The sequence below is a fragment of the Gavialis gangeticus genome, unplaced genomic scaffold (genome assembly GCF_001723915.1).
Source record: "Gavialis gangeticus isolate Ggan-Ray unplaced genomic scaffold, GavGan_comp1, whole genome shotgun sequence".
Taxonomy (NCBI): domain Eukaryota; kingdom Metazoa; phylum Chordata; order Crocodylia; family Gavialidae; genus Gavialis; species Gavialis gangeticus.
The window spans coordinates 21473196-21486459 of NW_017728992.1; the positions used below are offsets into that span (position 1 = coordinate 21473196).

At 41.9% G+C, this 13264-nt stretch overlaps 1 protein-coding gene across 1 annotated transcript in view; it reads right to left on the reverse strand.

The window, feature by feature from the left end:
* The window catches only part of DNAH5 (dynein axonemal heavy chain 5), a 555556-nt gene that overhangs the window by 381677 nt on the left and 160615 nt on the right, over positions 1 to 13264 (reverse strand). Inside the window, exons 22-26 of the mRNA XM_019521239.1 lie at positions 10150 to 10274; positions 6871 to 7072; positions 2646 to 2881; positions 1647 to 1865; positions 732 to 794 (exon numbers count right to left, since the gene is read on the reverse strand). Of these exons, the coding sequence (XP_019376784.1) occupies positions 732 to 794; positions 1647 to 1865; positions 2646 to 2881; positions 6871 to 7072; positions 10150 to 10274 (845 nt within the window). The remainder of the gene's footprint in view (positions 1 to 731; positions 795 to 1646; positions 1866 to 2645; positions 2882 to 6870; positions 7073 to 10149; positions 10275 to 13264) is intronic.

The following is a 13264-nucleotide window of genomic DNA, read 5'->3' on the forward strand; positions in this document are numbered from 1 at the left end:
CTGTGCTTAATTCAGTCCTTATATAATTCGGCACGAACTCTCACAGTCAATAATATGCATGCTTGAAATCCTCAGTCATGAGTGTTAGCCTAAAAAACTAGGCTGCCAAGGCTATTGCAGGAACAGTAGAGAAGACTGAAGACAGCACTGAGGTATGGCTCTTTGGTTGTACATTGTGAGCAAGGTTCTCTTGAACTTGTCTCAAGGAAGGGATTTGAATACAGGAGCATTACACCCCAAGCAAATAACAAGGAAAAGAAGATTATTCACATGAGAGTAGTAAACACAAGATTTGACCTCTGATGTCAGACTGTATTTAATGAATCATAATGAGAAGTGTCGAAAAGAAGCAAACTGCCATCTTTAGGGCAGTAACTAATAACGGTCAAAGACATATTTTAGCAAGAAGGAAGAACAAAAGCAAGGCTGGATACATGCCAGCAAATATCTTCAACATCATTATGCAGACACCTGGACATAGTAATTATGGGTTATTTCAAACATTTAAACTGCATATTAGCAAGTGCCCGATAAAAAAAACAAAAGGAAAAAAATTTTTTTAAACTTACCCCATCATAATACACAGATCAAATTTTCCAACTTTGTTGCCAATAGGCTTAATTAAGTGGATTTTAGCTACTAAATAAGCATATTCATTTTTATTATTATTAAAATATGTTGTTAAACAGAGTGAAGCAGCACATTTTATCTTTCAACTGAACAATGAGTACCTGGAACATGATCAGCCTGTCACTGGCTTCCTGGGGCTCCAAACCTACTACCATTGGTCCATTCTGGAAGAAATCAAATGTTCAATTTAAAGAATAAAAACAAATGTCACAGTTTATCACAGGCAAACAAATTTCAGCTTAATTTTCTAGAATAGAAGTCCATCATATTTTTTCATATCTAACAATTTAATTTCACTGGCAAGTCCCTGAAAAATCAGCACCATGAAGTGTTGATGAAAGATCAAGGGTGACAAAAAGGAACTAAGGGGTGTAGGTTGTAGCTGTGCTGATCTAAACATAGTCAGACAAGGTTCTTTCGGTGAAGAAGATTCACCCAAAGATCCTTGTCTGCCAAAAAAAGAGTGTGAAGATATTTTTCATACTTAAAATTATTGTATCCACTAATTGATTCTATTTTTGTTTTCAAAGAGGTAGTCATTAACTAGCTACTTTAGCTGAATATCGTCAGCTGGTCTGTTCCAACTCAGAATGGACTCTGCTTGACTTCTTTCTATTGGTTCTAACACTGAGCTGCTAGTTTCAATGAATCCTAAGCATAGTGTAGAGTCAGTCAGTTGTTTTTCCAGAGCCTGGGATGGGAGGCTCTTAATATTTAAAGAAAAAGAAACTAGGAACTACAAAATGTATGGGGATGATGGCGAAGTGTTTGGCAGACCAGAAAAAAAGGAATGAGCAGGGATTTTGCTCAGAAGAGTGCAGTGATCATCTGACATCCCAATGACTACATACAGCCCACTCTTCAGGATGAACACAACAGCATTTACAAGGATTAGTATTCTTATGATATCATAGACCTATCCTTCTCTCCAAGTAATTCTTTCCCTATACTGAACATGTATCCAAACCCTGTCTTCCAACCTCCCAATTTTTTTGGACTACAACAAAGATAAATACCTTGTCATAATCTGCATAAAATTGGTCACAGTCCTCAATGAAAGTCTCCACAGTGCTAATAATCTCACCCCGGAATTTGGGCTGCAAGGCTACTAGCTCATTCTGCACTTCATTGCCCCGGACCAGCAGTTTCTCCCAGACATAGCGCAAAGTGTCTGCCTTTTCCGTGTCTTCCTTTGCCACCAGCAGCTGATATTTGTTTAATATGGCGTAAGATTCCTGTTGGAACAATGGCTGCATCTCCAGCTACTGTATATAATAAATATTGTGTTCTATACAGAATACATCTATAAATACACAATCATTGTACTGGATAACAAAAATGATAGTCCTACTTCAAGAAGGAGAAAATATTCATGAATATATACATGTGCATAAAAAAAATATTCACATATAAAAATTAAGTATGAATAATATTCTGACCCAGAACATTATGTTACCACTGGTTGTGAACCCAGAGATCCAAGCCAAACAAAAATTTTAGGTCAACCAATTTCCCAATTTGACCCTGTATGACATATTTCAGAACTAAACCAGGTAAGCCACAAAGTCATGGATGAACAACTTAAACACTGCAATAACCTCTTTTAGAATACATGTTTAAACTTGTACTAGAAACTGAGCTCCAGAGACATTCAAAATAGAGATCTTCTCCCTGCACCACCCCCCCCTCCCAAGGGTCCAGGCCACAAGGCAGTCAACATGGCTTACTAATCATGCCAAACCCAAAGAGGAATAGGAGAGAGAGACCTGTCTTAGCAGTAAAGGAACACTGCTAACAAATGATATTTCTGTTCACCTGAATCTGCCTTTGCCCTAATGGGAGCATTACAAGTGTAGGTTTTACAAAACCAAGCCATTTTATTGTTTAGCTTTACAACATTCATTCATTTTTTTCGTAAAAATATAAATGAATTGCACTTTCAAATTTTACATTTGGATAAAATATTTTCTATTAACACCAGTTACTGACATATCAGTATCACTCCTTTCAGTTACCTCAATATGTCCCACTTGAAAGTCTATAGGGATCTGCAGCTCTCTAATCTCCTTTAAGGCAGCCATAGCTATTCTTATGTCATCCAAATCCTTTATCTGGCGATTTAGTTTCTTGCTGATTTCCTCTACAAATGTGAAGATATTTTCCATCTCAGTCCTGTAATTCTTGTTACAGTAATGTCCTAGCTCAGTCATCCAGGCCTTTGTTTCTGCAGTCAGTGCCAACTTCAGATCAGCTAGAAGAAACAATTCAAGTTGATTTTACATCATTTCCAGAAAAGCAGCTCTCAAGTTTTTACTCTGTTAAACTGACACACTTTTCCAATTCAAGCCACTAATTTTGTTTTCAGGCCACTACTGCCAAGGTTTCCTATTCTCTTGACTGTTTGAGAAGTTTAGCAAGAAGGTTTTTAAAAGGCTGTTTATAAATTATTTCATTTTGGAAAAATGCAATTTGTTTGTTTAGAATTTGGTTTTATCATGGAATCATAGAAAATTGGGGTTGAAAGGGACCTCAGGAGGCCATCTAGTCCAAACCCATACTCAAAAGCAGGACCATCCCCAACTAGATTGTTCCAGCCAAGTCTTAAAAACCTCCAAGGATGGAGATTCCACAACCTCTCCAGGTAACCTGTTCCATTCTTCACTACCCTCCTAGTGAGAAAGTTTTTCCTAATAGCCAACCTAAACCTCCCTTGCTACATCGTGAGACCATTGCTCCTTTTTCAGTCATCTGTCACCACTGAAAACAATCTAGCTCCATCCTCTTTGGAACCATTCTTGAGGTAGTAAAAAGCTGCTATCAAACCCCCCCCTCAGCTTTCTCATCTTCAGACTAAATAAGCTTAGTTCCTTCAGCCTCTCCTCAGAAGCCACATGCCCCAGCCCTCTAACCATTTTCATTGCCCTCTGCTGGACTCTCTCCAACTTGTCCACATCCTACTGTGGAGAGTGGCCCAAAACTGGACACACTACTCCAGGTGTGGCCTCACCAGTGCAGAACAGAGGGGGGAAATTACTTTCCTTGATGTGGTGGCATCACTCCTATTAATGCATTAACGCTACTTACTATCCTACTAATGCTCTTACTGTCCTTTAATAATACCGAATAAAAGGGCCTATGACTCACTGAGTATTAGAGGTTGGAGGCAGTGTGCTGCTTGCAGACAGTAATAAGTGTAGTGACTCCAGAAATACTGAAATAAGCAAGCCTGAACAGCAGGGCCAGCCAACTCTCAGAACATCAAGACTCCCCAGTTCAACCCCCTTGATCAAATTCCCTTAACTTCTGACCTCAAGACATTCTTGGGGTCTTAGTTATGGAGGGCATTTACACACATAAAGGGAGGCTGCTCCAATGTGCTGTAATTCCAGTGCATTGGGGCAGACTCAATTAATTGAGTAGGCTGAGACATGGAAATTACTGCACTCCAGCAGACTCCAGTATCACATACATCAGCATCCCCATGCTGAAAAATGGTGATGGGATGCTTTAAACTAAAGCTTGTTTGATGAGCTTTAGTTCCAAGCACCGTGTTGCCATCTTCAGTGCAGGGACACCGATATGCACTACACTCCAGGAGCTTTTAAATTAGTATGGCTCTGGGAGCTGTGCTAATTAATCCTCCACACACACACACACACACACACGCCTCCCAGAGAGGATGAATCTAACACACTACCACTTCATAGCAGCACATAATGCTGCCAATACCTTGAAACTGCTTTCACCCCCAACCACTGTTCCTCAGAGAACCAGCAACTGCATTCTAATGGCTCCCTGCTCCAGGGCCTGTTTGTGAGACCTGCGCTCTTCATGAAGTTATTTTTTACTCCTGCATCACTTCATTAGCAATGGAAATTCAAGCTACACATGCCTTTTTGAGATTGAATCTTGGTGTTTGTTTAATGAACGGAAGTTGGAGTGGGTGTGAAATGAATCAATATGGTAAGTACCATTCTATGAAATATTAGTACTGAATTTGCACACTTACAGAAACCAAACGGAACCAATGCCAGTTCTTTTAACATGTGGAAGCTTTTCCATTTGCTTCAAAGAGGACAAGTGTCAAGTGTAGCCCATAACTTTAAGGAGTGAAAGCAGAAGAGAACAGGTGGCAAAAGGGAGTCAGAAGTCATGCCTCCAAGGCAGCGACAGGCAACAAGCCATTTACTTAGGGCAGGCAGCAATTGGGATAGGGTGCTGAACTTTCAATAGGGTGCTATTGAAGTGGTGGCTGTAGCAGAGTTGTGGAATTAATAAGAAACCCTTGGGCTCAGTTAAGCAAGCTAGGAATCATATGACCAGAAACAGATGGAGCCCAGGGCTGTAAGGCTGAGTCAGGCCAAAAGGTGGACAGCACAATGGACTACGTTGAGGGCTTTCTCTGTGACTTGATTTGAAAGGGGAAGCATGCCCTGGAGAAACTATGCTGAGGGGGAGGCAAGCATCCGAGAAACTGTGCTGGTGGAAGAGAAGCCCTGAGGACTGTGCCAAAAGCGAAAGTACCTAAAGGGGTTACACTTCAGCTTCAAAAGGCAGACTCCCAAAATTCATCATACATTTAAACACAAAGGAGTGGCAAGCAGAAAGCAGGAGGTGCTGAGAAAGGCAGAGAGTGAAGCAGGCAAATCTGACCGCTAAGGAGCAACAGACTCTGGTGTTAGAGCTCCAGACCTCCTACATCAAGTTCTAGAGGAAAATTGACACCATGTTAAACTGCTGCCTCAATTACCTTCTTGTAGAGAAAGATAATGCTGCCTCCACTCTTTTTCCTTCAACCAATGCTTGCCTATTCTGATATTTTTGCATAGATTAATAAGAAAAATTAAACCAGCTCCCCTTAGCAGCAGCATAATGGATAGGCCAAAGTCAGAGTCAGAAACACCAGTATTGAAAAAAGAAGTTATACCAGCAGAGCTAATTTTTAACCTCTAAGATTACTGGATGTACACTCCAGGCTCAGCTCTCAGATGGCTCTCTTCCTTTCCCCTCCAATGAGGCACACGATGTCATGACCCAGAAAAATCATCATCATCAGGTCCTAGGTAAATCCAAGTTACCTAATGTCACTTCTATCTTTCCACCAAGAGCACTGACAAGCCATACTCCTATCAAGTCACAGGCTATAGCCAGGTATCTCTCCCCATGTAAGAGCAGCAGCCAGGAGATGCTTCTTAGTCAGGCCCCAGGTGAATAAGCCCTCTCTTCCTTGTATTCTTTCCCACAGCTCTGAATACTAGAGGTGCTGCAGGTGTGACTGACAATGCTCACTGTCATTTCTTAACTATCCCAGCCTATGTGGGAATCTGGACATCTCATCATAGCCTCTAACTCCAATTTTGGTTACCGTCGGGTAGTATCTAAATGTGCAAAATAAAACTGTTCCCCTTGAAAATGAAAGCTTTCACCTCTGACTAGCTGGATGGAGACAGATTAGTAACAGGGTCTAAGATTTTAGATAACTCTTAGAACTAGTTTATTAAACAAGATTAAAGCATGAGACATACTATTTTTAATTCATGTGATGGTTCACATGTGAACTGTTACATGACCTATATGAATAGTTATGAGATAGAAGACAACTTCTCTCATGAGTATATAACTTGTTAAATGGATTTTAAAGTGAAACCTGGGGAAGGCTCCATGGGGCTAGTACTCTATCATATGCAAGCAGGCAAAGAATATATAGAAAAGTGTGGTACATATGCTGAGCTTTCATTTTGTGGGCAATGGCCACTAAGATTACATTTCTCTTTCTTGTAAACACTTGTCCCCCACCTCACTCCCCTGAACACAAGGACCCATAGGAGGTTCATAAGAAATTTCTAATACTTATTAGCCCATTTAACAGTACCATTTGCAAGGTCATGTTGTACCCCATTCCTTTCCCCAAACTAATGATTTTTCAACTTTTTCATAAAACGATGCCAAGTTTAAGGAAAGTAATGATGTCTTTCCTTAACATTAAAACTTGCTGAAACTGAAACTGCATGTATAAAGTTTAACAGTGATAGGTAAAAGAAGGTCTTAACAATAAAAAGGCTGATGAAACCTAGGATGCTGTTGCTCCATAGAATCCCTTATTTGTCAAAAAAAATTCTGGAGATAAATTTAAAAACTCAAATTTAAGACAAGTCTCAGTGATTGCTTCTATGCCTATTTATAACTCAAGTTGAACAGGAAAATATACTTTTCATTGTATGATATTGTTAACTACCATACCAGTGTAGAGTGCAACAGCTCCCACACAAATGTATTCAGGCTCAGAGTTTATCTCCAGCTCCAGGTCTCTGAAATAGAGGATCTGGGATTCAAGTTCAGAGAGTAAAGGGTTCCCCTCCATAAACCGATCGGTTGCTTCCTCCTTATCTTTTTGCCAGATGTGGTGATAGCACTTAAAACTCTCCAGAGCTGTAAGAACCTCCTGGAAAACATTAAAGATGAGATCTCATAATTTCTCACAATTTCACAAATAATTTCTCAGGTACTTATAGTGTTGACTCTAGTTCAGTAGATGCAAATGGTGGGGTAAGTTGCAGCTGAAACACAAAGTTCACATATCATGAGTCCATGATTTTTTTGTATCCAAAAATCATGAACTCAATATAGACATTGGATTTATGAGACATTACTACCTGCCTGACATCTGATTTGCCAGATACCTGCCAGACCTGATCTTACACTTCTCTTCCCCTACCCCCAATGTGCTTCCCTCCCCCCTCGCCTCCTTTTCTGCTCTTTGTCTTCCTAATTTCCAGTTATTTACTTTTTCCACAGACAACCTCTTTTCTACCTTGAATTAATACTCCTGTAGAGTCTCCATTACTCACCTTTGCGTTTTTTCCCCAGTTCTCCCCCCACTTCCCTGCTCTACATTTTGTTTTCCTAATTTCCACCTATTTACATTCTCACTGACATCCCATCACACTTGTAGCTTCTCTCATTCCTTGGAGTCTCAGAGCAACAGAGACGTCCTATGCCTCAAGAAGGGTGATTGCGCCTGAAAGTTTGTAAAGAGTTTTTATCCAACTACTCAGTTGGTCTAATAAAAAGATATCACATCTACCAAAAGAACCTTGCCTTATGTCCTTGGGACAACACAGCTACAACCAAAAACCCAAAACAGGAAATTAATATTTTTTGAGTAGTATAATTACCCAAACAACCAACAAAGATTAATTGTAGATTCTTTAATGCCTCAGCTAATATAGGAGGTTTTTCTGGATATTACATCGAGCCTATTAACATTTGGAGATGGGTCAAATTAAAGGTCATCACATTACTCCTTTACCTTAAAAATCTCAGTCATAATCATATCCAATGTTATAAAAGCCTATGTCTGTCTGTCTGTCCGTAACAATTTATTTGCTATTCGGGAGTGCTACCATTATTCCAAAGCTGCAGCACTGGCCCCAGCTCTCCCACCCCGCTCCATGCAGGAGGCAGAACAGGGTATTAGGTGGTGGCACTCCACCCCCCCCCCATGCTTCTTGATGAGCAATTGGCTAATCTATCCAGAATAGCCCATGAAACTTGACTGAAAGCTTAGCTTTTATACACTGCAAGCTGGCAGCACAAGGCAAGTGAACTCAGGTAAGGACAGGCCTAAGCATTCTAAAGAGAGACTTTACAGATGAAGAAACAAATAGTAGTGCAAAGCCACCATATCTTATTCACATGAGAGCAGTAAACACAATTATGCACAGTTCAAGTGCTGTGTTTGTTATCCCTGACGATCTTCATTTCCTATTACTAAAACACGCCACTATTTGTCACTTTAGGGGTTGGGGGTTTTTTGTGTCTCCTTTTTGAGTCTTTCAGAGAGCAATTTCAGAGAGCAAAAAAATAAATTACTTTTGATGCTACATATTAGTTTGCCTCAGAGAAGACTGCTATCCCTAAATGTTTAACTACTGTCACTTGCTTGGTTATGCTGCCAAAACAAATAGTACTATCTTCAACATAGGCCTTCAGCACTAGGGTGATGGGCAGAAATGTGCACCAATCTGTACCTGAGACTTATGTTTTACTACTTTAAAAACTGTCACCTTAACCTTTGCTGGTAGTCACAATGCTAAATTAAATGAGCTTGGTTCTGAGCAGATGCATGATGACAAACCCACCCCCACCCAATAGCTACACAACACGCGCAGAAGAATGTAGGAGGTCCCCCCTAGAGAACTTGCATCCTCCTACAACAATGCAACCTCTGATACCTGGGCTCCATCATTCTGCATGTCCTGAGCATTAGTCCTGCACACCCCTGAGATTTGCTTTCCCATAGCTTATGCAGAAGAATCTCTGCCAAGTTAGCAGCCCAGGTTTCCTTCTGCAGCTTCATACATTTGTCCTGCTGATCCACAACTATTATTGGCCTTAACCTCTCAGAATAAGATACCCAATATCTTCCCCATTAACACATTTGTAAAATTAGAATACCCCAGTTCTACAGTAGCATGTTTATAAAGCGCGTCCAATAGTTAGATTTTCTTTTGGCGTATATATTAGGGCTGTGCAAAGCTTTAGTCCCCAATTCGATTCAGCGGAGATTTGGTGGCCGAATCTCCAAATCTGAAATTGAATCAGAGGACCCTTTAATCTCTCCGAATCGATTCAGAATCCTCTGAAATCAATTCAGAGAGATTTGGACAGATTCAGTGATTTGAACGTAGATATAGCTTTAAATGTTTTTTTCTACATACCTCTAGGTAGCAAGGGCTCTGAATGCTGAAGTGCTGGGGCAGATGCAGTGTCCCACAAAAGCACAGGAGCCTCTCCAGCACGCTCAGCAGCAGACACTAAGTGGATCAGAAACACTTCCAGTCCACTTCCTGGTCCACCAGGGAACGCACATGCCCCCCCACACCCGACCCCTGGCTCAGCGACTGGTGCCTCCTGGGTCTGGGGGGAGGGGGCAGTACCTGGGGTCCCCCTGCAGCCAATCACTGAGCCGGGGGGATACGGAGGGCCCCCCCAGTGTGCTCCCTGGCAGACCCAGAAGCGGACCAGAAGTACTTCACTGAAATTAGCATCAAATCAGCAGATTCGGATTCGGCCAAATCGAAATCGGGGACAGTGATCTGAATCAGTGGACTGAATCACTGTCTCTGATTTGGATCAAATCTGAATCGAATAGGGCCCATTTTGCACAGCCCTGATACATATGTCCCCAATTTCAAGTGTGAACTCGCAAAGGATATTTCTGTTTTCAAAGCAGAATGGCTGTTTTCACTAGGAATGTCACTCTAGCCAAGATGCAGCTCTGCATGGAGAGGTATTTTCCTCTCCCACTCCATTTAATCACTTTCTTAAGGTTTGTGTTTGTTAGAGAAGCAGGCAAGGGGAGTGGGGGGAGGAAGGTGTTGTTCAGGAGTGTTTTGTTAATTGGGGTTTTTTTGTGGGGAAGATTATTAACTGCATTGTTTCACTGTTGTATGTTCCTCCCAATTACTGGCCCAGAATGTTACTGAACAAGATTCAACTATATGTCGGCTAGCTTACCTTTTTGGTAGAATTGATGATGGTACTAAGTACAGACACTAATTTAATAATTTCCTTGTTCTCAGAAACAGTCTTGTAATAGTTTGAGCTTTGAATTGAAACAGGCAAGTTTACAGACGTTGCATCTACAGAGCAATACAGAAAAGGAGAGTCAGGCAGTATGACTATAAGTACAAGTTTACTTTAAATTAACCAAGGTTACAAACTGAAAGGACATAGCTTGTTTCTCATCAAGGACGCCCTCTAAAATTTGTTGGGGAGGGGGTTGGGGTTTTTTTTCTTAAACCAGAAGACATGGAGGGGTACAAGAATGGTTTACACAATATTGCAGGACACCGAGTAGACAATCTTGACCACAAGATGGCAAAAGATGGGTGCCAAGGGAATTAGCAGAGGTCATTGCGAGACCCCTGGCTCAGCTTTATGAGCTCTCATGTTGCTCTGGCAAGGTGCCAGAGGACTGGAAAAGGGCCAATGTGGTCCCCATTTTCAAAAAAGGGAGGAAGGAGGACCCAGAAACTACAGGCCCATTAGTTTTACCTCAGTCCTGGGGAAGTTCTTTGAGAAAATTATCCAGAAGCACATCTGCAAGGGACCAGCAGGGGAGATCATGCTTAGAGGCAACCAACATGGGTTCATTCGAGGCAGATCCTGTCAGACCAACCTGGTGGCCTTCTACGATGACCAGATGACAAAATCCTTGGATGCAGGTGTCATGGTAGACATAGTCTTTCTGGACTTTAAGAAGGCCTTTGACACTGTCTCTCACCCCATTCTCATTAAAAAATTAGGCAACTGTGGCCTTGATGCCTACAGTCAGATGGGTTGCAAACTGGCTGGGGACGACACCCAGAGAGTGGTGATGGACAGGTCTTTTTTGACCTGGAGGGATGTGGGCAGTGGGGGTCCGCAGGGCTCAGTCCTCAGGCCTGCACTGTTCAACATCTTCATCAGCGACTTGGATGAAGGGGTGAAAAGTACCGTGTGCAAATTCGCAGATAACACCAAGATGTGGGGAGAAGTGGGCATGCTGGAGGAGAGGTACAGGCTGCAACTAGATCTGGACAGATGACAGGGTGGGCGGATGAGAACAGGATGGGTTTCAATACTGACAAGTGCAAGTTACTGCACCTGGGGAGGAAGAACCAGCAGCATACCTATAGTTTGGAGAACTCCTCTCTCATCAGCACAAAGGCAGAAAAGTCTTGATGATCTGCTCAGGTCCCTTCTGACACTACCAAATATGAAACTATGAAACCTTTTCACTTTAAGTACAAAGACCAATTAAATAGGGCACTCCATTTCTGTATCTCACCAATCTTTCCGTCTCTGCATTTTTCCACAGAATTTACCATGTACATCCAAGGCCACGCTGACTGACCAAGTCAGTATTAACCAACTCTAATGGAATTAATTAATTCACATCTTCTCAAGCAATTGAAAGGTGCTCCAGAGCTCCACACCAGGAATTTTGGTGTTGAAAAAGCAAAGGGGAATCCTGAGAAGATATACTCTCCACCCATACTGCAACATGCAAGTATTTAACTATTTTCAGACAATCCTTGCTATGACTGAGTGGTTAGGTTGTTAACATAAGACTTGAGAAAGCTCCGTGCCATTTCTTGCCCCTTCCTGTAAAAACTGGGTCATTTTTTTTCTCTCCCTGTCTCAAAGAATTGTTGTAAAAACAAATCCTCTATATGTGCATGTGAAGTGTTCAGGTCTTAGGCCAAAGAAGGTACTGAAGATTTGTGTAAAAATGGTATTTACCTAAGATGACCCTGAATTTAAGATGACCCCCCCAACAATTAAATTCCAAATATGGGAAATATATTAAATTTGGTATAATTTTCCAGGTATAAAATCTAATTATTAGAGGACTGTCTTAAATTCATCCCCCTCCCACTGCTACACCAGAGGAAGCAGTAGCTGGGGGGCCTCAGGTGGCCCCCTTGTCCTCTGTCCCCTACTTCCTCCCCCTAAATTCATCCTGCCCCATACCACCTGCATGCTCACCCTCAGTTCCACACAGCCTCTGCCCTTCCCATCCACTCCCCACAGTCTCTGTCCCTTCCTCCCACTCCCCACACTATTCCCTATAGTCTATGCTCCTTCCCCCAACACCCCACAGTCTCTGTCTCTTCTCTCCACCCACTCCCTACAGTCTCAGCCCCTTTCCACTCCAACGCACTTACTGACAGACAGCACTCAGGTTCTATTCCCTCTTGGGTCACAGAGCATAAATACAGAAGTGTGGTTCCTGCCATATTAGGCAACAGAAGCAGTGCTGCTGATTGACCAGGCAGGGTTTCCAAGTGCTCCATGCCCGGGAGGGAATGCAGTCTGAGCCAGAGCCAAGCTGTATCTGACAGTAAGTAAGCGAGAAAAAACAGGGGTGATGGGGTGCAGAAGCTGCAGAGGCTGCTGTGAGTCCAATTCTGGTCCCAACCTTGGCTCAGGGCCAGTCAGAGCCACAGTTGCTGCCTGCCCACATAGATTTTGTATGTGGATCCAAGACGAGAGGCTGATAGGGGAGAACCTCATCTTAGTTTCAGTAAAATATAGTAAATGCACTACTGAGAAATATGACTCAGCTTCAAACATGCCCAGATGCTGTGATAACTACCCAAATCCCAAGCTATGACAACATCTTTGAACTGGTGTTCATTTACAAATTTAAGTGATTCCCCAGACAGTCCCAAAACAAACTGACCTAAACTATCCCCACAAGCCAATTTAGCCTACCTACCTCTTCACCAACCTTGAAGCTTCAAACTAACCAGGGATCCATATAAATACAAAGATTTAAGAGCACAAAGACCATCAGATATCAGTAACAACTACTGGAATCACAGTCCATGGAAGTAAACATTTATCTCTCAGTGTATAGCAAGAGACACACAACTCATGTTTTTAAGATCAAGCAATAAGAGTTAGACTTTATTTTACCATACAAATTTTTTACTCCAGTTTCTCCCATTTCTTCATCAGAATCACTGTCTCTGCCATCATGCTGCAAAGCAGCTATTTTCCTCTCTAGCATCTTTTTCTGTGAAGGTAAAACAAAGGTGACATTCCCTAAAAATGTCAGAAATCTGAAAATTTCAAAAATAAG